Below are 27,982 nucleotides of genomic sequence, written 5' to 3' on the forward strand. Positions count from 1 at the left end.
CTGGCCGCTCGTGGCATCGCTCTTGCGTCTGTTTTACGAGTCTTGGCGGAACAGCCTGGCGTGGGCGCACAGCACTGTGCTGAATGCAGGGGGATGAAGCATATCATCTATCGGAATTAAAACAGTACTACTGCCGGATTCACATAAATGGAATGTAACCAGATTTTTAACAACATTATTTTACGCATGCATTATAAGTATATTGGTGGCAATTTCAAAAGGACAATCTGATTGGTGGAGACGTTAAGGTACGATTTATTTTGAGGTTATAATATTCATGAAAGGCCTATGATTTTCTTATGATGGATTATTATTGAGGATTTTATCAGTTGCATTCCCATTTAACTTGAAACAGTCATGCAAATAGATAATTGTTTCAAAGCATTTATGCACATTACATGCGAATTAGAGGCTTTGATTCAGAATAAGATATATCCTAATTATATCTTGTGAAATATCATTAGAGGCGTTGGTGACCTTTTACGAGTGTATTGCTGCCATATTTAATTTGTATTGAGAAAATATACATTATAATAAACAATTATACCTGTATCATTTGTCTACGTGCACCAACCGCACCCGGTCAATTCAGAGGCCTCTGAGAAAGGCTGAATCATATATCTCAATTCTGTCCATCGACGTGCTTTGACCTGAAATTGGTCCAGATTTCATTAGATCTGAATGACAACATAGTGCGTTTTTCCTAGTTTGTGCAATGGATTGCATCAAAGGAAATATAACGGAGCGCAAGGATGAGATGTTCACACATAAGCCTGTCGATGACTGCAGTAAATAAATTCAAAATTGTTACGGGTCCTGGAAAGGCAAAATAAGCATTACACACATTAGTCGGGAGGGACACAGACAGCGCTACTAGACATGGCGCTGGCAAGGATACAGGCTACAGCCAACTCACATTTTTTCATCCAACTCTTTGATTCTGTATATTCCATCGACTATTATAGCCGACCTGTTCTTGCGTTTGCATGTAAACGTTTTTTTTTATTTTTTAGACAGCAGTGGCTTCTTCCGTGGTGTCCTCCCAAGAACACCATTCTTGTTTAGTGTTTTACTTATCGCAAACTCGTCAACAGAGATGTTAGCATGTTCCAGAGATTTCTGTGAATCCTTAGCTGACACTCTAGGACTTCTTAATGAGCATTCTGCACTGTGCTCTTGCAGTCATCTTTGCAGTACACTGTGAATGCTTAAATTATGTATTCAATATAGACAAGAAAAAATACAATACTTTGTGTGTTATTAGTGTAAGCAACCTGTGTTTGTCTATTGTTGTGACTTAGGTGAAGATCAGATCAAATTTTATGACCAATTTATGCAGATATCTAGGTAATTCCAAAGGGTTCACATACTTTTTCTTGCCACTGTATGTACATGAAGGAAGGGTGAAGTGACTAGGCATCAGGATAGATAATAATAAGAGTAGAATAAAGTACAGACTAGCAGCAACAAATTATGAGTGTAAAAGTGTCAGAAATAGATGTGACCGATGTGAAATGGCTAGCTAGTTAGCGGTTTCAATCGGGTGAGGTAACTCTCTCTGCGACTTGAAGTAGTTGTTCCCCTTGCTCAGCAAGGGCCATGGCTTTTGTGGCGCGATGGGTAACGATGCTTCGTGGGTGACTGTTGTCTGTGTGCAGAGGGTCCCTGGTTTGAGCCCGGCGAGGGGACGGATAAAAGCTATACTGTTACATAGAGGTGCTGGATGTCTGGGAGCTCGGCCCCAGTGATGTACTGGGCTGTCTGCACCACCCTCTGTAGCACTTTGCGGTCAAGGGTGGTGCATTTGCCATACCAAGCGGTGATGCAGCCAGTCAATATGCTCTCGATGGTGCAGCTGTAGAACTTTAGAGGATCCGAGGGCCAATGCCAAATCTTTTTGAGGGGAAAGAGGTTCTGCCGTGCCCTCTTCAAAACTGTGCTGGTGTGTGTGGATCATGTTCCGTCCTTAGTGATGTGGATGGGAGCAAAGAGCTTCCTTCAGGCGCTTGAACCCCTCTTCGGTCTTGTCCCCGTCCATTTCACTGTTTTCGGGAGGCAGGCCCTGGTTAAAACGGTAAGGGGGGGATACTATAGCCACAAAGTTGGGGATAAACCGGCTGTAGTATCCTGCCAATCCCCGGAAGGACTGTTGCGTGTAATGGGCCAGTCACGTACCGCATGGACCTTCCTCTCCTGGGGCTTGACGTTCCCCCGTCCGAACAAATACTCCAGGTGCTCCACCTTTTGAGCACTAGCTTGCATTTCTTGGGGTTTGAGGTCAACCCAGCTTGCCTGAGCGAGTCCAGCACCGCCAGTTTTGGCACCAACACCATGCGCTGTGGGACTCTTCAATGACCCCCATCCTCAGCATAGCCTTCACTTCCTGCTTCACGGCCTTCATTCGGGCCTCTGGGATCAAGTTTGGCCTCTTTTGTACCGTATCCCCGGGCCGGGTGCGAACATGGTGTTCAATGATGGTCGTGCGGCACGGCTTTTCGGCGAAAACCTGCTGTATTCCGAGCAAATGGCGCCAACAGAGATGGTTGCCTCACTTCAAGTCCTTAGGAAACTATGCAGTATTTTGTTTTTTTATGTATTATTTCTTACATTGTTACCCCAGGAAAACTGAAGTCTTATTACATACAGCCGGGAATAACTATTGGATATAAGAGCAATGTCAACTTACCAACATTAGGACCAGGAATATGACTTTCCCGAAGCGGATCCCCTGTTTGGACCACCATCCAGGACAATGGATCAAATCCCAGAAGCCGACCCAAAACAACGGCGCCGCAGAAGGGACAGACGGAGCGGCCTCCTGGTCAGGATTCATAGACGTGCACATTCCCCACCGCCCCTGAGTATACTACTCGCCAATGTCCAGTCTCTTAACAACAAGGTAGATGAAATTAGAGCAAGGGTTGCCTTCCAGAGAGACAACAGAGATTGTAACATTCTCTGTTTCACGGAAACATGGCTCTCTCGGGATATGTTGTCAGAATCGGTTCAGCCACCGGGCTTCTCCATGCATCGCGCCAACAGAGATAAGCACCTCTCTGGGAAGAGGAAGGGCGGGTGTATGCTTCATGATTAACGACTCATGGTGTAATCATAACAACATGCAGGAACTCAAGTCCTTCTACTCACCTGTCCTAGAATTACTTACAATCAAATGCCGGCCATATTACCTCCCATGAGAATTATCGTCAGCTATTGTTATGGCTGTGTGCATTCTCCTCAAGCAGACACAACGACGGCCCTCAAGGAACTTCACTGGACTCAATGTAAACTGGAAACCATATATCCTGAGGCCACATTTATTGTAGTTGGGGATTTTAACGAAGCAAATTTAAGAACAAGGCTACCTAAATTCTATCAGCATATTGATTGCAGTGCTCTCAGAGGTAATAGACTCAATCACTGCTACTCTAACTTCCGCGATGCATACAAAGCCCTCTCCCACCCTCCCTTCAGCAAATCCGACCATGACGCCATCTTGCTTGACTGTCTTATAGGCAGAAACTCAAACAGGATGAACCAGTGACTAGAACCATGCAACGCTGGTCTGACAAATCGGAATCCACGCTTCAAGATTGTTCACGCGGATTGGGATATGTTCCGGTCAGCCTCAGAGAACAACATTGATCTATACGCTGACTCTGTGAGTGAGTTTATAAGGAAGTGCATTGGAGATGTTGTACCCACTGTGAATATTAAAACCTACCCTAACCAGAAACCGTGGATGGATGGTGGCATTCGCGCAAAATTGAAAGTGCGAACCACTGTATTTAACCATGGAAAAAGGTCTGGGAATATGGCTGAATATAAACAGTATAGTTATTCGCTCCGAAATCAAAGAAGAGAAATGCCGGTACAGGGACAAAGTGGAGTCGCAATTCAACGGCTCAGACACGAGACTATGTGGCAGGGTCTACAGGAAATCACAGACTGCAAAAAGAAAACCAGCCATGTCACGGACACCGACGTCACGCTTCCAGCCAAACTAAACACCTTTGCCCGCTTTGAGGATAATACAGTGCCACCGTTGCGGCCCACTAACAAGTACTGCACACCCCCCCTCTCCTTCTCCATGGCCGACTAGAGTTTTAAAAAAATCATAAATAATGTGTTAACCCTCGCAAGGCTGCTGGCCCAGAGCATGCGCAGACCAGCTGGCTGGTGTGTTTACGGACATATTTTTTTATTTGTTTTATTTCACCTTTATTTAACCAGGTAGGCTAGTTGAGAACAAGTTATCATTTACAACTGCGACCTGGCCAATATAAAGCAAAGCAGTGTGAACAGACAGCAACACAGAGTTACATATTCAATCGCTCCCTATACCAGTCTATTGTCCCCACATGCTTCAAGATGGCCACCATTGTTCCTGTACCCAAGAAGGCAAAGATAACTGAACTAAATGACTAAATGACAGCACTCAGTTCTGTCATCATGAACTGCTTTGACAAACTAGTCAAGGATCACCTCCACCTTACCTGCCACCCTAGACCCACTTCAGTTTGCATACTGCCCCAACAAGTCCACAGATGATGCAATCGCCATCACACTGCACACTATCCCATCTGGACAAGAGGAATACCTATGCTATTCATTGACTACAGCTCAGCATTCAACACCATAGAACCCTCCAAGCTCATCATTAAGCTTGAGGCCCAGGGTCTCAACGCCGCCCTGTGCAATTGGGTCCTGGACTTCCTGATGGGCTGCCCCCAGGTGGTGAAGGTAGGAAACAACATCTCCACTTCACTGATCCTCAACACTGGGGCCCCACAAGGGTGCGTGCTCAGCCCCCTCCTGTACTCCCTGTTCACCCATGACTGCATGGCCATGCACGCCTCCAACTCAATCATCAAGTTTGCAGACGACACTACATTAGTGGGCTTGATTAACAACAATGACAAGACAGCCTACATGGAGGAGGTGAGGGCACTTATGTACATAAGGTATTTATGCTTTATATTGTTAATAAATTAGCAAACATTTCTAAAAACCTGTTTTCGCTTTGTCATTATGGGGTATTGTGTGTAGATTAATCAGGAAAAAATGTAATTTAATAAATATTTAGAATAACGCTGTAATGTAATAAAATGTGGAAAAAGTCAAGGGGTCCGAATACTTTCTGAATACACTGTATCTGTAAGTTTGTTTGATGCAGGCTATCTAATATAGATAGATATATGTTTGAAAAATGTTAGAGAAATAATTAGTACCCAACCCAAGTGACATGCATGAATGTTTAGGGCACTAATACCTTTGTATTTTACCCCAATTTCGATATTGTCTCATCGCTGTAACTCCCCAATGGGCTTGGGAGGCGGAGGTCAAGTTATGCGTCCCCTCGAAACATGATCCGCCAAAACACACTTCTTAACACTCGCCCGCGTAACCCGGTAGCCAGCCGCACCAATGTGTCGGAGGAAACACCGTTCAACTGACGACCGTTCAACTGATGCCTTCAGGTGCCCGACGCTGGGCCAATTGTGTGCCGCCCTATGGGACTCCGGATCACGGCTGGTTGTGATACAGCCCGGGATCAAACCCGGATCTGTAGTGACACCATTAGCACTGCGATGCAGCGCCTTAGACCGCTGTGCCACTCCAGAGGCCACTAAAACCTTTAATAGTCTTAATTCAAATATCCATCCCTTATGAAAACGGGAGTTGCTTGGACACAAGCATTAGGTTCTACACAGTGGGAACTCTTCCAGGGCGCACCCTCTCCCTACCCCAGGTCGCACCCTCTCCCTACCCCAGGTCGCACCCTCTCCCTACCCCAGGTCGCACCCTCTCCCTACTCATATACACACTCTCCCTACCCCATATACACACTCTCCCTACCCCAGGTCGCACCCTCTCCCTACTCATATACACACTCTCCCTACCCCATATACACATTCTTCCTACCCCCTACACATACTCTCCCTACCCCATATACACACTCTCGTACCCCATATACACACTCTTCCTGTCCCCTACACATACTCTCCCTACCCCCTATACACACTCTCCTTACCCCCTATACACACTCTTCCTGTCCCCTACACATACTCTCCCTACCCCCTATACACACTCTCCTTACCCCCTATACACACTCTTCCTACCCCCTTACACATACTCTCCCTACCCCATATACACACTCTCCCTACCCTATACACACTCTCCCTACCCCACTCCAACCAAATTAATCAGTACAGCTATAATCTGAAGGGAAATCAGTGTCCTTGTCACGCCCTTTTTATTCTCTATTTTGGTTTGACTAGGGTGGGCGTTAGATGTTATTTTTTTCTATGTTTTTGTATTTTTTGGGCCGGGTATGGTTCTCAATCAGGGACAGCTGTCTGTCATTGTCTCTGATTGAGAACTATACTTAGGCAGCCTGTTTTCCCACTATGGGTTGTGGGGTAGTTGTTTTCTTTGTCTGTGTTTCACCATACAGAACTGTTTCGATTTTCATTGTTTCACTTTGGTTATTTTGTATTCAGTGTTCAGTTATATTTTATCAAAATGGACACTTACCACGCTGCGTTTTGGTCCGATCTTTCATACTCCTCATCAGATGAAGAAGATCGTTACAGTCCTCTGTGATAATGATCACATAAATAAATGACCAGTAGGTGGCTGGTTACTGTATATGACATCATTGGTCTCCATGTAAAAACATTGTTGTGGCTTTCATAAAGTAAAAATCTTGAACTAATATCTGACAAATGTAATTGTCAATGAAATGCACCTGACTTATTTATCTGCATTGAACGTGCACAAATAGGTTTGAACTGTTTTTAATTTGATAGACTATATCTATTTTGGGGATTGTACTATGCTTAATGCAAGGGGTCAGGCTAATTACTTTACAGTCCTTACGTATATAATAAGTAAGACGGTACCACAAAGTAGGAATATTTGCATGTCCTTTGTTTGTATGTGAACGGTGCAACGTTGTACTATTGTTTAAAGCTACACTCTGTAAGATGTGGATATCCTCAAAGAGTGGGTCACCAACTAAGACATAAACAATGGTGCAAATGTATTCCGACTTCAACTGTACCTGCATTTACACAGGCAGCCGAATTCTGATATTTTTTCACTAATTGGTCTTTTAATCAATCACATCAGATCTTTTCACGTCAGATCTTTTTCAGAACTGATCTGATTGGTCAAAAGACCAATTAGTGGCAAAAAGCTCAGAATTGGGCTGCCTGTGTAAACACAGCCTAATTTGCAAAAGATCTGAATTGGGCTGCCTGTGTAAATGCAGCCTACAGTGGGGCAAAAAAGTATTTAGTCAGCCACCAATTGTGCAAGTTCTCCCACTTAAAAATATGAGAGAGGGTTGTAATTTTCATCATAGGTACACTTCAACTATGACAGACAAAATGAGATTTTTTTTCTCCAGAAAATCACATTGTAGGATTTTTAATGAATTTATTTGCGAATTATGGTGGAAAATAAGTATTTGCTCAATAACAAAAGTTTATCTCAATACTTTGTTATATACCCTTTGTTGGCAATGACAGAGGTCAAACGTTTTCTGTAAGTCTTCACAAGGTTTTCACACACTGATGCTGGTATTTTGGCCCATTCCTCCATGCAGATCTCCTCTAGAGCAGTGATGTTTTGGGGCTGTTGCTGGGCAACACGGACTTTCAACTCCCTCCAAAGATTTTCTATGGGGTTGAGATTTGGAGACTGGCTAGGCCACTCCAGGACCTTGAAATGCTTCTTACTAAGACACTCCTTCGTTGCCCGGGCAGTGTGTTTGGGATCATTGTCATGCTGAAAGACCCAGCCACGTTTCATCTTCAATGCCCTTGCTGATGGAAGGAGGTTTTCACTCAAAATCTCACGATACATGGCCCCATTCATTCTTTCCTTTACACAGATCAGTCATCCTGGTCCCTTTGCAGAAAAACAGCACAGTAGGTATGGTGTTCTTTGGATGCAACTCAGCATTCTTTGTCCTCCAAACACGACAAGTTGAGTTTTTACCAAAAAGTTATATTTTGGTTTCATCTGACCATATGACATTCTCCCAATCTTCTTCTGGATCATCCAAATGCTCTCTAGCAAACTTCAGACGGGCCTGGACATGTACTGGCTTAAGCAAGGGGACACGTCTGGCACTGCAGGATTTGAGTCCCTGGCGGCGTAGTGTGTTACTGATGGTAGGCTTTGTTACTTTGGTCCCAGCTCTCTGCAGGTCATTCACTAGGTCCCCCTGTGTGGTTCTGGGATTTTTGCTCACCGTTCTTGTGATCATTTTGACCCCACGGGGTGAGATCTTGCGTGGAGCCCCAGATCGAGGGAGATTATCAGTGGTCTTGTATGTCTTCCATTTCCTAATAATTGCTCCCACAGTTGATTTCTTCAAACCAAGCTGCTTACCTATTGCAGATTCAGTCTTCTCAGCCTGGTGCAGGTCTACAATTTTGTTTCTGGTGTCCTTTGACAGCTCTTTGGTCTTGGCCATAGTGGAGTTTGGAGTGTGACTGTTTGAGGTTGTGGACAGGCGTCTTTTATACTGATAACAAGTTCAAACAGGTGCCATTAATACAGGTAACGAGTGGAGGACAGAGGAGCCTCTTAAAGAAGAAGTTGCAGGTCTGTGAGAGCCAGAAATCTTGCTTGTTTGTAGGTGACCAAATACTTATTTTCCACCATAATTTGCAAATAAATTCATTAAAAATCCTACAATGTGATTTTCTGGATTTTTTTTCTCATTTTGTCCATCATAGTTGAAGTGTACCTATGGTGAAAATTACAGGCCTCTCTCATCTTTTTAAGTGGGAGAACTTGAACATTTGGTGTCTGACTAAATACTTTTTTGCCCCACTGTATATATCATAATCAGTTGGTGAACTATTGTGGGTGTGTCTGTAGCTGTAAACTATGATTTCTGCTTCAGTGATAGTCATTGAGACCCCTGAATTCACTGCAATTGTGTCAGAAGTGGAATGTCGCTACAGTAGATGCATATTCCAAAGGAAGGGGATAGATTACTGAACTTGCTACAACTTTGAGCGATCTCTCGTGCCTGCTATAAAGTCAATAGAGTCAATAGAATTGTTTGATTATCTTAACACTGGCAATTATCATGAAACAAATCACCAACCAGACAAGTTTGTTATTTCCCTTGGCTCTCATTGTTGTACTTAAATAGAGCCTTCTTTCCCGCTAGACTTTGCTCAGCATTTATCTGCTGTTAACACAACCGTCATCACTACAATTCAACAGCTCCATCATAAAAGGCCATCATATCTGCTAAAAATCATTACCTTTGCTGTACCTGCATGTCGCAGTTTCCTCCCCTCTAGATCTATTATTTTTTTTACAAACATTCATATTTTTCACTTGTCCGTTAATACCTTGCTCTTGGAAATGAGAAGTTACTTCAGGTATCCTACTGAATAAACATAACGTATGTGTTATTATTTACAGATGGGGAAAGTCCTTAGCTGTTCATTATGGGATTTTGGGGGATCCAATGGCCGACAGGAGATGCCTTCTCTCTGAGTGGATACAGGCATTAGGGTATGATTCCAGCTGTCTTTTACTGTAATGGATGCCAGACAAGTTTTTTCTGTTGCATAACAAATTCAAGTTGTTTAGAAAGTGTTAAATCAGATTTCATGTGATACTGTAAGCTGCCATTTACTGTAGCTGACGATAACCGAATCATGGCAGTGTTCAATTCATCCAGCAATTGGGCTAATCTTGTCACCTCAGATATGGTCACATAATGTTGGACTTTTTCTTCGCCTCCCAAGCAGGTGGTGACCGCAGCACCTCTCCTGTTTGTCCTTGTGTGCTGTGACAGTTTTTAGGATGCGTTCCTTAAGGAAGACAGTGTTGTTGGCCATCGTGGCGTCTGTGGTGTTGGTGATGGCCCTCCTCCATTCTTGGCCCACCCGGGCCTACACCACCGTGGATGTCTGGCAGAGACCAGGGCCTGCAGTAGAGAGGCACCTGGAGGAGAGGTTCCCAGAACCAGACCACAGATCTGCCAACATCCCCTATCGTGTGAAGGAGAGTGTTGCAGGGTCAGTATTTGATATAAGACCTTTGAAATTATTCATTTTTTTCTCTCTTTGATATTCTGATTCAATAAGCTGATGATGTGGTGGAAATCATGTTTTATTGTCATTTGATTGATGAAGTCTTATCATCCCTTTCGTCTGTCTCCAGTCTGTTGGCACGTAACGGGTGTGCGTGTGAAGGTGAGAGTGGGGGCATGAACCTGCCCTTTGCCCAGCTGCTGTTCCCCCGGGTGTCGGCCCACCCCATGCACACTGCATTTGAGGCTTCTGAGCTGGAAGAGATGAAGAAACGAAGGGCCAAGGAGTACCAGGGCTTCCAGATGAGGTGAGAGCAAAGGACTGTACACCAGCACAAAACTGAAAGGGAATGACTTCCCATATATCATCGTAGGTAGTCCTTACCCTAGGGGAAGTTGCTGTGTTTGTCATTTCATGTGACTAAATACCAAGTTTTGAAATTCTTGGGTTTAGGTTAAACTTGCTGTAGGTCTTTTGAACAAATTAGATGATGTCATTGGGTTAGGCTCAACATTACCCAATTTTTTAAACATATAGGCCAAATAGGGTTCACAAGGCTTTAGTCTAGCTGTAATAGCTTTGAGTACTGATTATTAAACTGGTGTGTATCTGCCCCTACAGGTCTCAGACTCCTGCAGATATGCTCATCGTGGCCGAGGCCAACAATCCTCTGCAGTACCCAACACAGGGGATGGAAGTACGGCCACTCAAAACCATCCTCATCCCAGGTCTGACCCATAACAGAGATTAGTTTAATTGTACCTTGACATACATTGCATTCGGAAAGTATTCAGACCCCTTGACCTTTTCCACATTTTGTTACGTTACAGCCTTATTCTAAATTGGATTAAATAAATACAAATCTAATCAATCTACACACAATACCCCATAATGACAAAGCAAAAACAGGTTTTTAGAAATGTAAAAAAAACTGAATGCTCTGTCAGGTTGGATGGGGAGCGTCGCTGCACAGCTATTTTCAGGTCTCTCCAGAGATGTTTGATTGGGTTCAAGTACAGGTTCTGGCTAGGCCACTCAAGGACATTCAGAGACTTGTCCCGAAGCCACTCCTGCGTTGTCTTGGCTCTGTGCTTATGGTCATTGTTCTGTTGGAAAGTGAATCGTCACCCCAGTCTGAGATCCTGAGCACTCTGGAGCAGGTTTTCATCAAGGATCTCTCTGTGCTTTGCTCTGTTCATCTTTCCCTCAATCCTGACTAGTCTCCCAGTCCCTGCTGCTGAAAAACATCCCCACAGCATGATGCTGCCACCACCAGGATGGTGACAGGTTTCCTCCAGATTTAACACTTGGAATTCAAGCCAAATAATTCAATCTTCGTTTCATCTGACCAGAGAATCTTGTTTCTCATGGTCTGAGAGTCTTTAGGTTTCTTTTGGCAAACTCCATGCGGGCTGTCATGTGCGTTATACTGAGGAGTGGCTTCCGTTTGGCCACTACCATAAGACCTGATTGGTGGAGTGCTGCAGAGATGGTTGTCCTTCTGGAAGGTTCTCCCATCTCTGGGGCTCTGTCAGAGTGACCATCGGGTTCTTGGTCACGTCCCGATGCTCAGATTGACCGGGCGGCCAACTCTAGGAAGAGTCTTGGTGGTTCCAAACCTATTCCATTTAAGAATGAGGGAGCCCACTGTGTTCTTGGGGACCTTAAATGCTGCAGAAATGTTTTGGTACCCTTCCCCAGATCTGTGCCTCGACACAATCCTGTCTAGGACCTCTACGAACATTTCCTTCGACCTCATGGCTTGGTCTTTGCTCTGACATGAACGGTCAACTGTGGGACCTTATATAGACAAGTGTGTGTCTTTCCAAATCATGTCCAATTGATTGGAGTCCACCTGTGGTGAATTCAGTTAAGTTGTAGAAAGATCTCAAGGATGATCAATGGAAACAGGATGCATCTGAGCTCAATTTCAAGTCTCATAGCAAAGGGTCTGAATACATGGTATTTTTTATTTTTTATAAATTAGCAAGAATTTCTACAAACCTGTTTTCACTTTGTCGTTATGGGATATTGTGTGTAGATTGATAATCCATTTTAGAATAAAGCTGTAACGTAACAAAATGTGGAAAAAGAGAAGGGGTCTGAATCGTTTCTGAATGGACTGTAGATTCCTTGATATTTAAAACCTAATTTGTAATGGAAACCTGGCGATAACAGGCTAAATCTACTGCTCACCCAGAGCTGATTAGTGAAGGTGCTGGAGCCAAAAGGCAAAACTGGAGAAACAGGAACAAGTCTCTGCACACTTCTAGTCAGATGCACATTTCTTTAATTGTGGCTGAGCTTTCAGTCAGCCGACCTTCATCAGGAAACCTGGCAAAATGGGGCAAGCATACAAAGACAAGTGTAATTTTATCAAGTTACCAATTCAGGGAGACTGTCCTATTACAACAATGTTAAAAAGATAAACCCCAGCACACCGGTAATCTTGATGCTGATCTTATTCACCAACGTTCTGGTCTCAATCAATCTTCATCAGGGTATTTGGAGGTAAAACTCATTGTCTTTTAGCGTGACAGACAATAGGTGTTCAAACAATCTAACACTAGTATTACTACTGTTAGTACTATTATTGCAACCACTGACATCTACTTTCTATACCATGACCACTATTACTACCATGATAATCTACTGCACTGTATGGCTGTTTTAGAGCAGAGAATAGCGTTTTGTTGCACAACAGAGAAATAGTGTTTACTCCAGCTGACAATTGATGAAGTGAATTTGGATTGGATAAACATCCAACACCTTCATCAAATATGCCAGTGAATTGATGTCATATGTTTTCAGGACTTGCAGTACAAGACCATCCCAGAGAGCTGTACACAGTAAGTAGACCAATAACATTTGGTTTGAGTTATTATTTCCAATACTATTCCATTTGTCTGGTCCTTGTCTTCTTTGTTTTCTGTCTCCCTCTTCATTTCTTTCTCAGGTCAACTTCACCTCCACCCTGGGAACGTTAAACGTGGCAGCAGAGGTTGAGGGGGTAAAGGTCAAAGGTGACGGGGAGATGCACATGACCCTGACCAGCAGCCTGCTGTCCAATTTGAACCGGCAGCTACAGTTTGTCACCTATACCAACACACTGTTCCACCCTAGTACAGCAGACACAGGTGAGGCCAGACACACCTGTCCTTCTGCTGTGTACTACTTATTTCTGTGTTGTGTCCATTATCAAAGTCCTATGCCAAATAACATCTGTAAAATATTTGTGGTAATGAGGTTGGAAATACTCTTGCTGTGTCTTTCAGTGCAGTTTGAGACAGAGGGTCACCAAGCCATGTTTACTATCAAGGTCCGTCATGGTGTAACTCCAAAACTCTACAACACGGGACCCAAAGGGGGTATGTCGACAAATACAACGGCTGACTGTATCTGTCACAATTGCACAACACTTACAAAACAATAAATAATAATTCCATCTGAGATCAATGTAATGTCAAATACCCTAACTTTTTGTCTCTCTCTGTTCCCCTTCTAGAATACAACATCAGTGCCCTTGTTACCATAGCAACCAAAACCTTCCTGCGCTATGACAAGCTCCAAGATCTCATCGACAGTGTGCGAAAATACTATTCCACTGTCACCATAGTAATAGCTGATGACAGTGAAAACCCAAAGATGGTCTCTGGCCCTTACATCGAACATTACATCATGCCATTTGGAAAGGTTTTTTTTTAATCACTACTGCCTCTATTTGCAAGTAAGGGATGGGATACAGTGTACGTGTACCTGTCAGGTCAAAAATGTGTCTAACACTACCATTGTTTGCTTAAATGATCCTTGACAGATGACCTTAAGTGAAAAAGTACTTCCTGTGATTTTCTTAGTTGTCCTTTCGCTTCTGCTTCCTCTTTCCCACATCCTGTTCTCTGTGTCACAACAACTAGGGCTGGTTTGCAGGACGGAACCTAGCCGTTTCCCAGGTGACTACCAAGTATCTGCTGTGGGTGGACGATGACTTCATCTTCACGGCCAACACCAAGTTGGAGAAACTGGTGGACGTTCTGGAGAAGACCACCCTGGACCTGGTGAGGGGGCACAGGCATTGCCATACTGTATTGTAGACCTGGGTTCAAATATCACATGAAATCGTTCAAATACTTTGATAGTTAGTTCCAATAATTCAACGATGGTCCACTTTCTATGCAACAGTCGAATCCAGTCCAGAAGCTTTTCTCTGGACTCTGAACACATTGGTTACTCACTGGGATTTACTCTGCAAAGCCAAAAACAGCACCTACACGATTCACCACATTCCATCTTGGGTAGCATGAGGAAACATAATCAACATTTCAGTCATTTTGCCCAACAGACACAACTTATTATGAGTTATTAAATGAAAGTTTAAAAATAATTTTGAATTACAGCACATCATGAAAAGACTATTGAAATAAATTATGTTAGCTGTCTTCTGAAGATGACAAATGAGGAGGAGGCATTCCTTGCTAGCCACATCCAGTCTATCATCTCACAAATGCGATAACATTGCCTTTAAAAGCTGCATTGTCTACAAGCGTGATAATATTGAATCCCAGGCCTTGTTTACTACTTACAGAAGAAAACAATCTCTCAACAGACTCCTGTTCTCTCATCCTCTTTTCTTCACTGAACCGTACAGGCATATTCTTGCTCTGTAATACATGAACACCACAGCAATATTAGTCATGCGCGTGTGCACAAACTCACACAAACACGCACACACGCAGGCATGGATGCATGCACGCACACACACACGTCATACATGCACACAATCCTAGCACAAAAGCCACAAAAGCTGACACCCACACATAAGGCTTGTAATGAATGATCTGTGTGTTTCTGTTTGAGGGTGAAGGGTGTTTTGGCTGGAGCCTGAATCCCACTCAGAGACTTACTGTGTGCTCTGGGAATAGAATAGACCTTTTGTATACCATAGACTGGGACTCCTACTCTTGAGAGGGGAGTCTATGGGTTACACATGTCAGCAGCTGGTCTGCTGGACACTTTGAATCCCTTCTTTCTTCGGACCCCAAAAGCACAGACAGACAAACATGGAACGGAGATACTTCTCAGTTTTCTGGTTCTTATTTTAGTTTTGTCTGTTTATTGTGTCCTTTGGAAAGATGACGTGATCAAGGATCCAACTGTTTCCATCGGTTTCCCTCTGATTTCGTGTATCAAATCACTACAGCATGCACTCATTATCAACTTCAGTCAGACAATTGGAAGTACCCTTAATGTTTGTTTTGTACACAGTATACAGTGCATTCGGAAAGTATTCAGACCCCTAAACTTTCCACATTTTGTTACGTTACAGCCTTTTTCTAAAATTGATTAAATAAAAAATTGCAAATTTAAAAAAAATAAACAGAAATCCCCTATTTACATAAGTTTTCAGACCCTTTGCTATGAGACTCGAAATTGAGCTCAGGTGCATCCTGTTTCCATTGTCCATCCTTGAGATGTTTCTACAACTTGATTGGAGTCCACCTGTGGTAAAATTCAATTAATTGGACATGATTTGGAAAGGCACACACCTGTCTATATAAGGTCCCACAGTTGACAGTGCATGTCAGAGCAAAAGCCAAGCCATGAGGTTGAAGGAATTGTCCGTAGAACTCCGAGACAGGATTGTGTCGAGGCACAGAGCTGGGGAAAGGTACCAAAAAATGTCTGCAGCATTGAAGGTCACAGTGGCCTCCTTGGAATTCCGCTTGGAATTCTCCAAAAGGACTCTGACAATGAGAAGCAAGATTCTCTGCTTCTTCTGATGAAACCAAGATTGAACTCTTTGACCTGAATGCCAAGCGTCACGTCTGGAAGCATCATGCTGTGGGAATGTTTTTCAGGGGCAGGGACTGTGAGACTAGTCAGGATCGAAGGAAAGATGTACGGAACAAAGTATAGAGAGATCTTTGATGTAAACCTGCTCCAGAGTGCTCAGGACCTCACACAGGGGTGAAGGTTCACCTTCCAACAGGACAACGACCCTAAGCACACAGCAGGAGTGGCTTCGGGACAAGTCTCTGAGATGTCCTTGAGTGGCCCAGCCAGAGCCCGGACTTGAACCTGATCGAACATCTCTGGAGAGACATGAAAGTAGCTGTGCAGCAACGAACCCATCCAACCTGACAGAGCTTGAGAATAAGAGGATCTGCAGAGTAAAATGGGAGAAACTCCCCAACTACAGGTATGCCAAGCTTGTAGAGTCGTACCCAAGAAGACTCAAGGCGACCCAAGAAGACTCACTGCCAAAGGTGCTTCAACAAAGTGCTGAGTAGAGGGTCTGAATACTTATGTATTTTTTTATTTGTAATAAATTAGCAAAATAGTCGAAAAACCTGTTTTTGCTTTGTCAGTATACGTTATTGTATATAGATTGATGACAGGAAAAAAACGATTTAAACAATTTTAGAATAAGGCTGTAACGTAACAAAATGTGGAAAAAGTCAAGGGATCTGAATACTTTCCAAATGCACTGTATGTTCTTTGTGTGTATGTGTGTCAGAATCAGTTAATGCATTCTTTATATGCACATTTGTATCTGTGTTTTATGCACTGTGTGTGTGTGTGTGTGTGTGTGTGTGTGTGTGTGTGTGTGTGTGTGTGTGTGTGTGTGTGTGTGTGTGTGTGTGTGTGTGTAATTTAGGTGGGTGGTGCAGTGCGGGAGGCCACTGGCTATACTGCCACCTACAGGCAGACCATGTCCATTGAGCCAGGGGAGGAGGAGGGTGACTGCTTGCATATGCGGAGGGGCTTCCACCATATCATCCAGGGCTTTCCAAACTGCGTAGTCACGGACGGGGTCATCAACTTCTTCCTGGCCCGCACAGACAAAGTCCAGCAAGTGGGCTTTGACCCCCGTCTGGCCAGAGTGGCCCACCTGGGTGAGTACAGACCCAAACCCCAGCACCACACAGAGTGTGCCTGTCCATAACATCAGCTGTACCAGTAGTCAAATGTAGTCGGTGCTACGCGGAGCCTGCACCTGCACCTTATGAGTCCAAAGAGGAGTAGGATAGAAAGTAGGATAAGAGTACCCTAACCCTAGCTTTGTGTCCATATCCCAATTCAATCCTAACCCTAACCCTAAACCCTAATCTTGACATAACTTGTGTTCAACCCTGGCTCAACCCTGATCCAAAACCCTCCAAATAGGGCTCCTCCGAATTCACAATTTAACCCCTGAGCTGCACCATCTACATTTGGAAGAAAGTGATATAGGTAACAGATCTTCAAAACCAGTCTGAATAGTCATTCATTAATTATGTATCAAAAAGCTCAAGAAGGGAACAAAATAGCTTCTTCTCAAATGTTTGTTAGTTGCTTTTGTACATATAAATTGTGTGATACTTTAAGTTCCCTTAGCATAAAAACGAACCTCTTTTCTTTTGCTCTTGACCCCTTGGTTCTTGTCACAGAGTTTTTCATCGATGGCCTCGGCTCGCTTCACGTGGGATCCTGTGATGATGTCATCGTCAACCATGCCACCAAGATCAAGCTTCCCTGGGTCAGCCAATCAGAGAGTGACAAGACGTATGCCAAGTTCCGCTACCCACCAGCCTCTTCGGATGCCACACACACCAAAAACGGCCTCCTCTATTTCAAGAACCGCTTCCAGTGTTTGACTCACAATTAAATGACCTGTTTTGTTAACCTGTCGTTTCTCCTCTCGTTCAAGATTCATGCTCTTTCTGAGTTGCCAAAGAAGCTCTCGCCCGACGTGTCCAATCGGATAAGATTTTAAACAACCACATTACACACATCCCCTTGAATATCGACCTTGCTTGTTTCACTCTAGAGGGATTGCCATTCAAACAGAGAAAAGCTGTCATTTCTATTAACTTAATCATCATTTCTCTTCAGTTGTGTACTCTTGATTGTAAACTCAAGGTTGAGATCATATTAAGGGATATATGTGCGTTTTGTGCCTCAAATCTTATCTGACGAGTCGCCACCGAGTCCTTTTGTTGAGGAAAGAGAACAAAGACTTGCTGAATTAGCCTTCTGCCCTCACAGAACTAAATGAGGGGAACGAGTTTCCATATTGTTATGAAGAGATCAGAGGTATGTGTACTCTGTCCTTCCCTTTGCACTATACAGTTTGAGCTGGACTGAGCTCTATGGGTCAGACAAATGAGGATTGTGGGGACCAAGGGGGACTGAGGATGGGGATTGACAGTCATTCAGTAGAGAGGACACTTCTCAGCATGTGACAACCCCTTCAGAGACACAACGCATGGGTGCTCCCTTTCCAACCCCAGACAATGAACGCATACAAGACTCTAAATGTGTGGCTAATTCTCCCTGGGTGTCTGTGCCAATGGTTTCCCAGGTGGTTTGGTGTTGAATGATATATTTTGTTTGAAACCTCTGTGTTGCCCTTGACTGGCCCATGCTTGAGGAGAATGATGCTCATCCATCTGGTCTGGGATCTAACCCAGGAATAATATCCCTGTTTCACCTGGTCTAGTGCATTCTGTCTATCTAGGGTCGATTCCACTCTGTTTTATACTCCAAGCATCATAATAGGGAATGCTTCTATCCATGCACGCATTTGAATTGGAGGGGAGATTAATTGCATTTTCATATGCTACCTCGAACAGAAAGGTTAGTTTGACCAAAGTGCATGTCTCTCTATTTCTTTATCAATTCTACATGGAAATAAACACACACTAATAGAATAATGGCAATAATGGCACAGTTTGAGTTTAGAGAGTTGAAACGCTGTAAGAATGAGTAGAACACCAAAGGAAATGGTTGGAGAGACACAATGTTAGGATAACACATCACAGAGAGATGATATGAATGATAAAGTAAGGGTCACAGTCACACCGAAGTACCAAGGCAGCAAAACATTTTATACTTACAGTTCCTCTGCCATGCAACCTGACAGCAGGATCACATACTGTTATTGTGTGTCATGACCACTAGATAGCACCCTTGCATCAGAATAGTGTTTTCTAAAATCAAACAACAAATAGTTTTTTTGAATTTGTTATGAAATACGCCAAGGTGCCAGTGATACATTAGATACCTTTTTATTTTTTCCTTTTTGAATAGAGGAATATTTTAAAACAGATACAATTTTGGGTGATGCCAGATTTAGATTTGTCTTTCCTGAAAGGGGATATTTAACACTTAAGTGAGATCTCAGTTCAATTGAACCTTGATTGCAGTAGCTCTTCCATGGAAATCTATGACTAATACCAGCTAGACTCCCCAAGCAGATGCTTCCCGTTTTCAGAATGAGAAGTGTTCTGCATGTGAGTAGGGGCAGTAGTTTGTCAACAAAGACACTGCTTAATGATAGGTTTGATTGAATTCCATTCTCTGAAGAGATTAGTTGAAGGGATTTGGACAGTGATTTCCATTGTTCAACTGATGTTGATGATGATGATGGCGGTTGTATTTTTTCTGCTAGCTTCACCTTAGAACCACGGGTCTGAGTCTTTCCAACCTGACGACTATCATCACAACAACCTTCTGCATTATCAGACTGTTTTCGTTTAAACATGATTATAAAGTCTCTGATAAAAAAATACAGCTGATTTATGGTACTGTGATTTTTTTAGGCAACATTTAACAGGGTGTTTTGGTGCAGTGGTTCCCACTTATGGGTCACTGCATGAGTCCAGGTGGGTTGCAGGATGCAATTTTTTGGTGCATTGTTACATTTCTTAAAATTGGTCACATCCCACTGCACACACACTGGTTGAATCAACGTTGTTTCCACGCAATTTCAATAAAATTACATTGAACCAAAGTGGAATGAATGTTGAATTGACGTCTGTGCCCACTTAAAGGCTTTGGAAAATAGTTTTTTATTCATGCATTTTGTACTCTTCTTTGAAGTGGGTATGTTTTTTCATCGCTCAGACCTTATGGTGGGTCGCAACTTTTTTTGCCGTTACTACTATTAGCCCAAATAAACGCATTTAATAACAGATTCAGTACATGGAACAACAGATAGTCCCCCCAAAAAGTGTCTGTCCTATATCTGAGTCTCACGCCCTGACCTGAGTATTCTTTGTTTTCTTTATTGTTTTGGTTAGGTCAGGGTGTGACATGGGTGATGTATGTGTTTTTGGACTGTCTAGGGTTTTTTGTAGGTTTATGGGGTTGTTTATCATCTAGGTGTTTATATATGTCTGTGGTTGCCTAGATTGGTTCTCAATTAGAGGCAGGTGTTTACCGTTGTCTCTGATTTGGAACCATATTTAGGCAGCCATCTTCTTCGGGTATTTCGTGGGCTATTGGCTATGTGTAGTTGCCTGTGTCTGCACTCGTTGTCATAGTGTCGCGTTAGTTTTGTTGTTTTTGTTTAAGTGTTCTTCGTGTTCTTCATTCATTAAAAGAAGATGTATTCACATCACGCTGCGCTTTGGTCTCCTCACTACGATGATCGTGACACTGAGAGATACACTATATTTACAAAAGTCCACTTCAAACTAGTGGATTCGGCTATTTCAGTCACACCCATTGCTGACAGGTGTATAAATGGAGCACAGCCATGCAATCTCCATAGAGAAACATTGGCAGTAGAATGGCCTTACTGAAGAGCTCAGTGACTTTCAACGTGGCACCGTCATAGGATGCCACCTTTCCAACAAGTCAGTTGGTCAAAGTTCTGCCTGCTAGAGCTGCCCCGGCATAGCAACAACGGCTCAGCCACAAAGTGCTAGGCCACACAAGCTCACAGAACTGGACCGCCGAGTGCTGAAGCGCGTAAACAGTCTGTCCTCGGTTGCCATACTCACTACTGAGTTCCAAACTGCTTCTGGAAGCAACGTCAGCACAATAACAGAAATGGGTTTCCATGGCCGAGCAGCTGCATATGCTGCATATGGGGCGTTGTGCCAGTAACCGAAAGGTTGCGGAATCGAATCCCCAGCTGACAAGGTAAAAATCTGTTGTCTGCCCTCGAACAAGGCAGTTAACCCACTGTTCCCCATTTAACTAGGCAAGTCAGTTAAGAACAAGTTCTTATTTACAATGACGGCCAAACCCGGACGAAGTTGGGCCAATTGTGCGTTGCCCTATGGGACTCCCAATCAAGGCCGGTTGTGATACAGCCTGGATTCTAACCAGAGTGTCTGTAGTAACACCTCTAGCACTGAGATGCAGTACCTTAGACCAGGGCTCTCCAACCCTGCTCCTGGAAAGCTACCGTCCTTCTCCAGGAACAGGAATGGAGACCCCTGCCGTAGACCGTTGCACCACTCGAGAGCCCATGTAATTGATGTAATGTAATTGAGATAGATATGTACATATGCTGTAGGTAGGGGTAAAGTCACTGGGCAACAGGATAGATAATATGCAGTAGCAGCAGCGTATGTGATGAGTCAAAAGGAGAAGGCGCATGCCAGCTGATTGGTGAGTAAAATATTGACGTGGCAAATCAAAGAGTGAAGCATTACTCCCATGTTTGTTCAGAGAAGACAGCGTGAATCAGGCCTCCATGGTCGAATTGCTGCAAAGAAACCACTACTAAAGGACACCAATAAGAAGAAGAGACTTGCTTGGGCCAAGAAACACGAGCAATGGACTTTAGACCGGTGGAAATCTGTCCTTTGGTCTGATGAGTCTAAATTTTAGAATGTATTTTTTTGTTATTTTTTTGTTGTTGTTAATGTTTACCCCTTTTTCTCCCCAATTTCGTGGTATCCAATTGTTTAGTAGCTACTATCTTGTCTCATCGCTACAACTCCCGTACGGGTTCAGGAGAGACGAAGGTTGAAAGTCATGCATCCTCCGATACACAACCCAACCAAGCTGCACTGCTTCTTAACACAGCGTGCATCCAACCCGGAAGCCAGCCGCACCAATGTGTCGGAGGAAACACTGTGCACCTGGCGACCTTGGTTGGCGTGCACTGAACCCGGCCCGCCACAGGAGTCGCTGGTGCGCGATGAGACAAGGATATCCCTACCGGCCAAGCCCTCCCTAACCCTAACCCTAGGCCAATTGTGCATCGCCCCACATACCTCCCGATCGCTGCTGGTTGCGACAGAGCCTGGGCGCGAGCCCAGTCTCTGGTGGCACAGCTAGCACCTCAGTGCAGTGCCCTTAACCACTGCGCCACCCGGGAGGCCCCCATTGCGAGAATCTTGACTGGCTGCATCAGCGCTTGCTATGGCAACTGCTTGGCATCCTGTCGCAGGGCGCTACAGAAGGTAGTGCGTACGGCCCAGTACATCACTGGGGCCGAGCTCCCTGCCATCCAGGACCTCTATACAAGGCGGTGCCAGAGGAAGGCCCTAAAAATTGTCAAAGACTCCAGCCACCTAAGTAATTGACTGTTCTCTCTGCTACTGCACGGCAAGCGGTACCAATGTACCAAGTCTAGAACCAACAGGACCCTGAACCGCTTCTACCCTCAAGCTATTAGTCAGCTAAATAGTTAGTCCAGGTAGCTATTTGGTTAACTATTTAACTATCTGAATTGACCCTTTCTGCACTAACTTTTTTGACTCATCACTTATGGTGTTGCTACTGTTTATTATCTGTCCTGTTGACTAGTTACTGTATTCCTAGTTATATGTACGTATATACCTCAATTACCCCGTACCCCTGCACATCGACTCAGTATCGGTACCCCATGTTTGGCCTCCTGAGTGGCGCAACGGTCAAAGTCACTGCATTGCAGTGGTAGAGGTGTCAATACAGACCCAGGTTCGATCCTGGTCTGTATCACAACCGGCCACGATCAGGAATCACATAGGGTGGCGCACAATTGTCCAGGCATTGTCCAGGTCAGGGGAGGGTTTGGCCGGGGGGGCTTTACAAGTAGGCTGTCATTGTGAATAATAATTTGTTCTTAACTGACTTGCCTAGTTTAATAAAAAAAATTAAAACATGTATACAGCCAAGTTATCATGACTCATTGCATATTTATTAAGTGTTATTACTTTTCTATTATTTCTCTATTTTCTTTCTCTCTGCATTGTTGGGAATGTGCCCATAAGTAAGCATTTCAATGTTAGTCTACACATGTTGTTTAAAAAGAATGTGACAAATAAAAATGTGATTTGGACAGTGGGCAGTGCTAGAGGGTTTCCAACACAAACCACGACCTTGAGCTCTAGCAGATGAAACCACAAAACCGCATGCTCCTTCACTCATTCACTCACTACATTAATCAAATGATCACGTTGCAGGTGCCAACTGAGGGAGCGTCAATTTTTCAGTTAAGGCCTCTCTCTCATTAATGCCAGAGAGAAAGGTATGAAAGTCTGTTTGTTGATGTGATGCACTACCTCTCCACCTAGCCTGTTCTAGTCATCCCTGGGATCTCTCCCTGCCCGTGCCTCTGGAACCAACCAGGGAGATTCAGGGGGTGATTCATCCATAGCTTCAGATGTGAAAAAAATACTTACATTGTACCTCTTAACAGAATTTACAGAATTTACAACATTTTCTATTAAATTTCATTTCTATATTTCAATGTGAAAAATTCCTGACAAACGTAATCTGCCAAAATATTTTCAACTCCATTTTTGGTGTGTTACAGGTTTCCTCCAGCAACCTTTCATAACAAAAACAACTTTAGGATCAAAACAATCATGTTTCCAACAGCAGTTATGGGCATATAAGACATATAACACTTAACATATAACATCATGGCCTCTTAACTGACCCTCATTTGTCTTTAACAGGTAATAGCCTAAATGCTCTAGGTTTGTTGGCCTGTCCCTCACATCTGTTATGACCATTTTGTCATAACAAATGTCACAGTCCTTGGTGCAAATATAGATGTATGATGGGATGTCATGGAGACATGACTGAAATATGAAGCAAACCTTATACCTTATATATCCATTAAAATGAAATGTCCATTGTTCATTTAATTTCTATGGATACATTTTTAAACTGAAATGCAGGGGAAAAGCGATATGGATGAATACAATTGACAAATAACTTCACAATGGTTATTGACTCCTGAGTGAAATATGGTGTCATAGTTAACTAGTAAGGAAAGAAAATGTATAAAAATGCCAGAATAAAGACACAATCAAAATAAACAAAAGTCCATCATTGATTTAAAGCAACAGTGAACAACATCATCAGTTTGAAATTGAATGCAAAAGAGAAATGTCCTGTTGGTTGTCATTGAGATTAGGATGGGACGGGATTGTTATTTGCTGCTATGCAAATATCACTTGACACCTCTTGGAGGGCTCTTTGAAGAGACAAAATGGTCACCGTTGCAAACTGTTGTGTCTGCATTTGCAATAAGATTAGATATGGCCTTCACTTGAACCCGGGGAGGGAGATCTTCGAAAACCATTAGTTTGATTGATTTTCAGACGGTATTGATTCTGTATTATTATACAGAATCAAGAAAGAAACAAAAAAAGAAAGAAACAAAACAATTTCCAAATACTTGCAATGAAATAGTAGTAGACCACCTATTATAAAAAGATAAATTGTGGATATTTCTCTCTCTCTCTCGCTCTGTTTATTTCACTTTGTATATTCACTTTATATATTATCTACCTCACTTGCTTTGGCAATGTTAACACATGTTTCCCATGCCAATAAAGCCCGTGAATTGACTTGAATTGAATATTTGTCCATTAGTGAAATCAGGCTAATTCGGCATAAAGAAAAAACATTATCCCAGATGTTCATATAGCCTACACTACTGTAGCCTTTATGTAACCGATGTGAAATGGCTAGCTAGTTCGCGGTGGTGCGCGCTAATAGCTTTTCAATCGGTAGACGTCATTTGCTCTGAGACCTTGAAATAGTTGTTCCCCTTGCTCTGCAAGGGCCGCGGCTTTTGTGGCGCAATGGGTAACGATGCTTCGATAGTGGCTGTTGTCGATGTGTGCCGAGCTCAGGTAGGGGCGAGTGACTGAAGCTATACTGTTACATATATACTATATGCTGCAAATACTGCATCCAAAATTACACCGTTTTTTTTTTTACTGTAGTAATTTTGCAGTGTAGCTGCAGTTAGTGGGCAGTATAACTGCAGTATGCTGCAGTTATTCAGTTTCAAAACTGCAGTAAAAGTAAGGGTAAATTATTCAGGTAAACCATATAGTGAATGTCTATGTCCCTCGCCCCTCCTCTCTTTCTCGCTCGGATTCGATTATGCTGAGCTGCAGGGGACCAAGTAATCGGGAGAAATGAGCACCATTCTCAAATCAAATAGTAATCGAACATTTTGTCAACAGGGCAGCATGGTGCATCGCCCAGCTCTTTTCCATAAAATAAATGTTATAATTTTTCTATTAAAAAAAATTGGCAAGGAAGATAAAGCGTTTAGGCCTAATATCAAAACCAATCACCTTTGGATGAGAAAACACAAAATCCTAATAGTTATGCTACTACATGTGCTTAATTACATCACATTTGTTTTGAGCAGATTTAACCGTGGGTTTTAACAGGGCGCTTGGCTCAAGCCCGGGAGGCAGCCCGGTTTAAAATCGAATGCAATCGATTTAACTTTCAGCCAATGCAAAACACGCCAACACTGGCACCCGGGCGAGATTAATCTAACCCTCTCAAGACAAGGATGCAGAAGGGATACCGCCGGAGCACGTATTTTGGAATTAATAATTCCTTACAATCCATTTTTTTGAATCCACTTTTATTTCTTCACAACAATATAAAACACGTTATGAGGTTTATTTTTTTGTCTTCAGAAAATTAGACTGACTTTGGATGAGAATTGAGACACAGCAAAATCCAGTTTTCTAGATTTTGTTCCGGTGCTGCACTTGTGCTGAGACCAGTTAAAAAACTACGTTGGCCGCAGAAGCGCGCAAAAGTCATGGCCGCATTTCCGGGGACCGACCACTTTCTAAACCATTTCTTACAGACGAGGAAAATGTTTTTAGTGGAATTTGGTATGGGAGAGTCATTTCACAGTTAGCCTTCTTCAGAGTACATTTTGAAATTGTCAAGTGCAATTATTGATACATTTTCTCCTAATATATTTATAGGAATTCGTCTGGATTCATTTGTTAGCAGCAGTATTTTACCTTAAAATATTTACTCTATTTTAGTTAATAAAATACATTGACTACATCAATAAAATTATAACATATATTTTAGAAATAGAGATGTAGAGGTCACAGTAAAAGGTCACCACTGTTCTATAGTTTCTCTATATTATCACATTAGAAAGAAGTCTAAGTTCTGTGTTATCACTATAATATCTTGATTTTGTATGTGGCTTTTGCTCAGGAATATCTAATTCAATAGTGTACAGCATGTCTAACATCCATTCTTTCTATACCCCATAGGACCGCACACCCAGCTCCTCTCCTGAGAACGGACCCCATCCCATCTCCTCCTTCCTGGCCAGACCCTGTGGCCAAGCCCGGCTGGGGGGCAGTGGACTGCGGCAGGAACGGCCACACTCATCCTATGAAGGGATCATGAGTTCCATGACTGGGATGCTTCAGCTATTGGGCAGTGAAGTGTCCCAGAGCTCCAGTCTAAGGGTCCAACAGGTGGCAACTCTGACAGTGCCAAAACTTAATTTTCCTGGACACGTCTAGAGCGGACTGGACCTTCACCCCCATCCCCACCAGCACCACCACCTCCATGAGCTGCCTCTCACCCCTCCTGCTGAGCCCTCCTCCACCCCGGCTGCCTACACCGTTGAGCTCCCTCCAGTGAAGATGCTCGCTCCTCAGGTCCAGGTTAGCTCTCATACTCCATACTTCCACCCCCAGCACAATGGTATGGGGGAGAACTTCCTCCAAGGTTCCACAGAAAGACGCCCCCACCACCCTGGTCGGCATACAGAGGAAGGTCAGCAGTGGTGGATATTACCCCAGACCACCAGCAGCCCCCATGGTCATCAGCAACCTCATGGCCAGACCCACCATCACCACTCTCACCCCTTTGCCCTGGGCAGACAGCTGGTGTTGGGGAACCAGCCTCAGATTGCAGCCCTCCTCCAAGGCTTCTCCAAGTGCCTGCTGGGCTCCACATGCTGCTGCAGGCACCGCAAGTGCCCCAACTGCCAGGCCTCACACATCTGCCACTTGCCCGAGTGTGGCAAGGTGTACAAGAAGACTTCCCACCTGAAGGCCCACCTGCGATGGCATGCCGGGGCGCGACCTTTCGTCTGCAGCTGGCTCTTCTGCGGGAAGAACTGCACACGCTCAGACGAGCTGCAGAGGCACCTGCGCACACATACTGGGGAAAAGCGCTTTGGCTGGCAGACGTGTGGGAAGAGGTTCATGCGGAGCGACCACCTGGCAAAACACGAGAAGACCCACCAGGGGGGAGGGGCCACGACAACCAGGGCCCCCAACAGGAGGCTCCACAGCCACAGGGTGGCACCAGAGGACCAGCCAGGAACATCAAGAAGGAGTAGAGAAAATACAAAAAGCCAAGTGAATCGCGGTCAGTGTGTGTTTTATGGTGTGTTTTATTGAGAACCCCAGCTCCTGTCTCTGTGTGTGTGGAGTTCAGGCCATGAGACCCGCAGAAAGACAGAAGGGCCAGTGTGGAGACAGAGTCGAGGGCAGACCAATGGCCTTTCTCTGGAGAAAGAGACTTCTTACACAAACTTTTACACCATCAAACCATTGTCATGACAACATGTTTGTCATGGTCATTGTAGCCAGCATTGTGGCCTGTGATCTTCAGAGGCTGTTCTGTTCAGCATGACTGCCTGTGTGGAGATTGGCAATAAAAGCAGAAGAGTTGTGGTGGTTGAATATTCCTTTCTCATGGACCTCTAATGGAGATAACTGGTCTCAGAGACCAAAGACATCAGGGAGGAAGTCAGAATACAAATCATTTTGGAAATAATGCTGTAATGCTGTTTACAATGGCTATTTTCATTCAGTCTGCCAGTAGAGAATATCTGAATGCGGTGTTATGGTTTTCAATAACACCACACTAGAATATATTGTACTAATTCATCCTTA

At 43.7% G+C, this 27,982-nt stretch overlaps 1 protein-coding gene, 1 long non-coding RNA gene and 1 pseudogene across 4 annotated transcripts; 2 read left to right on the plus strand and 1 right to left on the minus strand.

Moving 5' to 3' along the window:
* The first annotated feature begins 37 nt into the window (after positions 1 to 37).
* b4galnt1b (beta-1,4-N-acetyl-galactosaminyl transferase 1b) lies at positions 38 to 19,630 on the plus strand. 3 transcript variants are annotated; one of them, XM_021609936.2, is made up of 12 exons: positions 38 to 248; positions 9,457 to 9,549; positions 9,786 to 10,058; positions 10,204 to 10,380; positions 10,695 to 10,801; positions 12,885 to 12,922; positions 13,030 to 13,210; positions 13,349 to 13,441; positions 13,579 to 13,766; positions 13,988 to 14,128; positions 16,729 to 16,966; positions 17,501 to 19,630. In XM_021609936.2, exons 3-12 carry the CDS (start codon positions 9,844 to 9,846, stop codon positions 17,716 to 17,718), a joined length of 1,596 nt encoding a protein of 531 aa, XP_021465611.1. In that variant the 5' UTR covers positions 38 to 248; positions 9,457 to 9,549; positions 9,786 to 9,843; the 3' UTR covers positions 17,719 to 19,630. The 3 variants fall into 3 exon arrangements, with proteins under 3 accessions (XP_021465611.1, XP_021465610.1, XP_021465609.1); XM_021609935.2 differs by having other exon boundaries at positions 9,789 to 10,058; XM_021609934.2 differs by having other exon boundaries at positions 9,836 to 10,058.
* Positions 13,676 to 15,390, minus strand: LOC110528115. The gene is made up of 3 exons (XR_002474194.2): positions 14,654 to 15,390; positions 14,306 to 14,360; positions 13,676 to 14,125 (listed from the first exon to the last, which is right to left on the minus strand). It is a non-coding gene; the product is annotated as an uncharacterized LOC110528115 (long non-coding RNA).
* Positions 19,328 to 27,757, plus strand: LOC110527130 (annotated as a pseudogene).
* Positions 27,758 to 27,982: the final 225 nt, after the last annotated feature.

This window comes from Oncorhynchus mykiss, chromosome 7 (genome assembly GCF_013265735.2).
Source record: "Oncorhynchus mykiss isolate Arlee chromosome 7, USDA_OmykA_1.1, whole genome shotgun sequence".
Lineage (NCBI taxonomy): Eukaryota > Metazoa > Chordata > Actinopteri > Salmoniformes > Salmonidae > Oncorhynchus > Oncorhynchus mykiss.

Coding starts and splice junctions, on each gene's coding strand:
- b4galnt1b (XM_021609936.2), top strand. CDS start 9,844: ATGCGTTCCTTAAGGAAGACAGTGTTGTTGGCCATCGTGGCGTCTGTG. Junction 13,442..13,578: donor CAACACGGGACCCAAAGGGG/GTATGTCGACAA, acceptor TTCCCCTTCTAG/AATACAACATCAGTGCCCTT. Junction 14,129..16,728: donor AGAAGACCACCCTGGACCTG/GTGAGGGGGCAC, acceptor TGTGTAATTTAG/GTGGGTGGTGCAGTGCGGGA.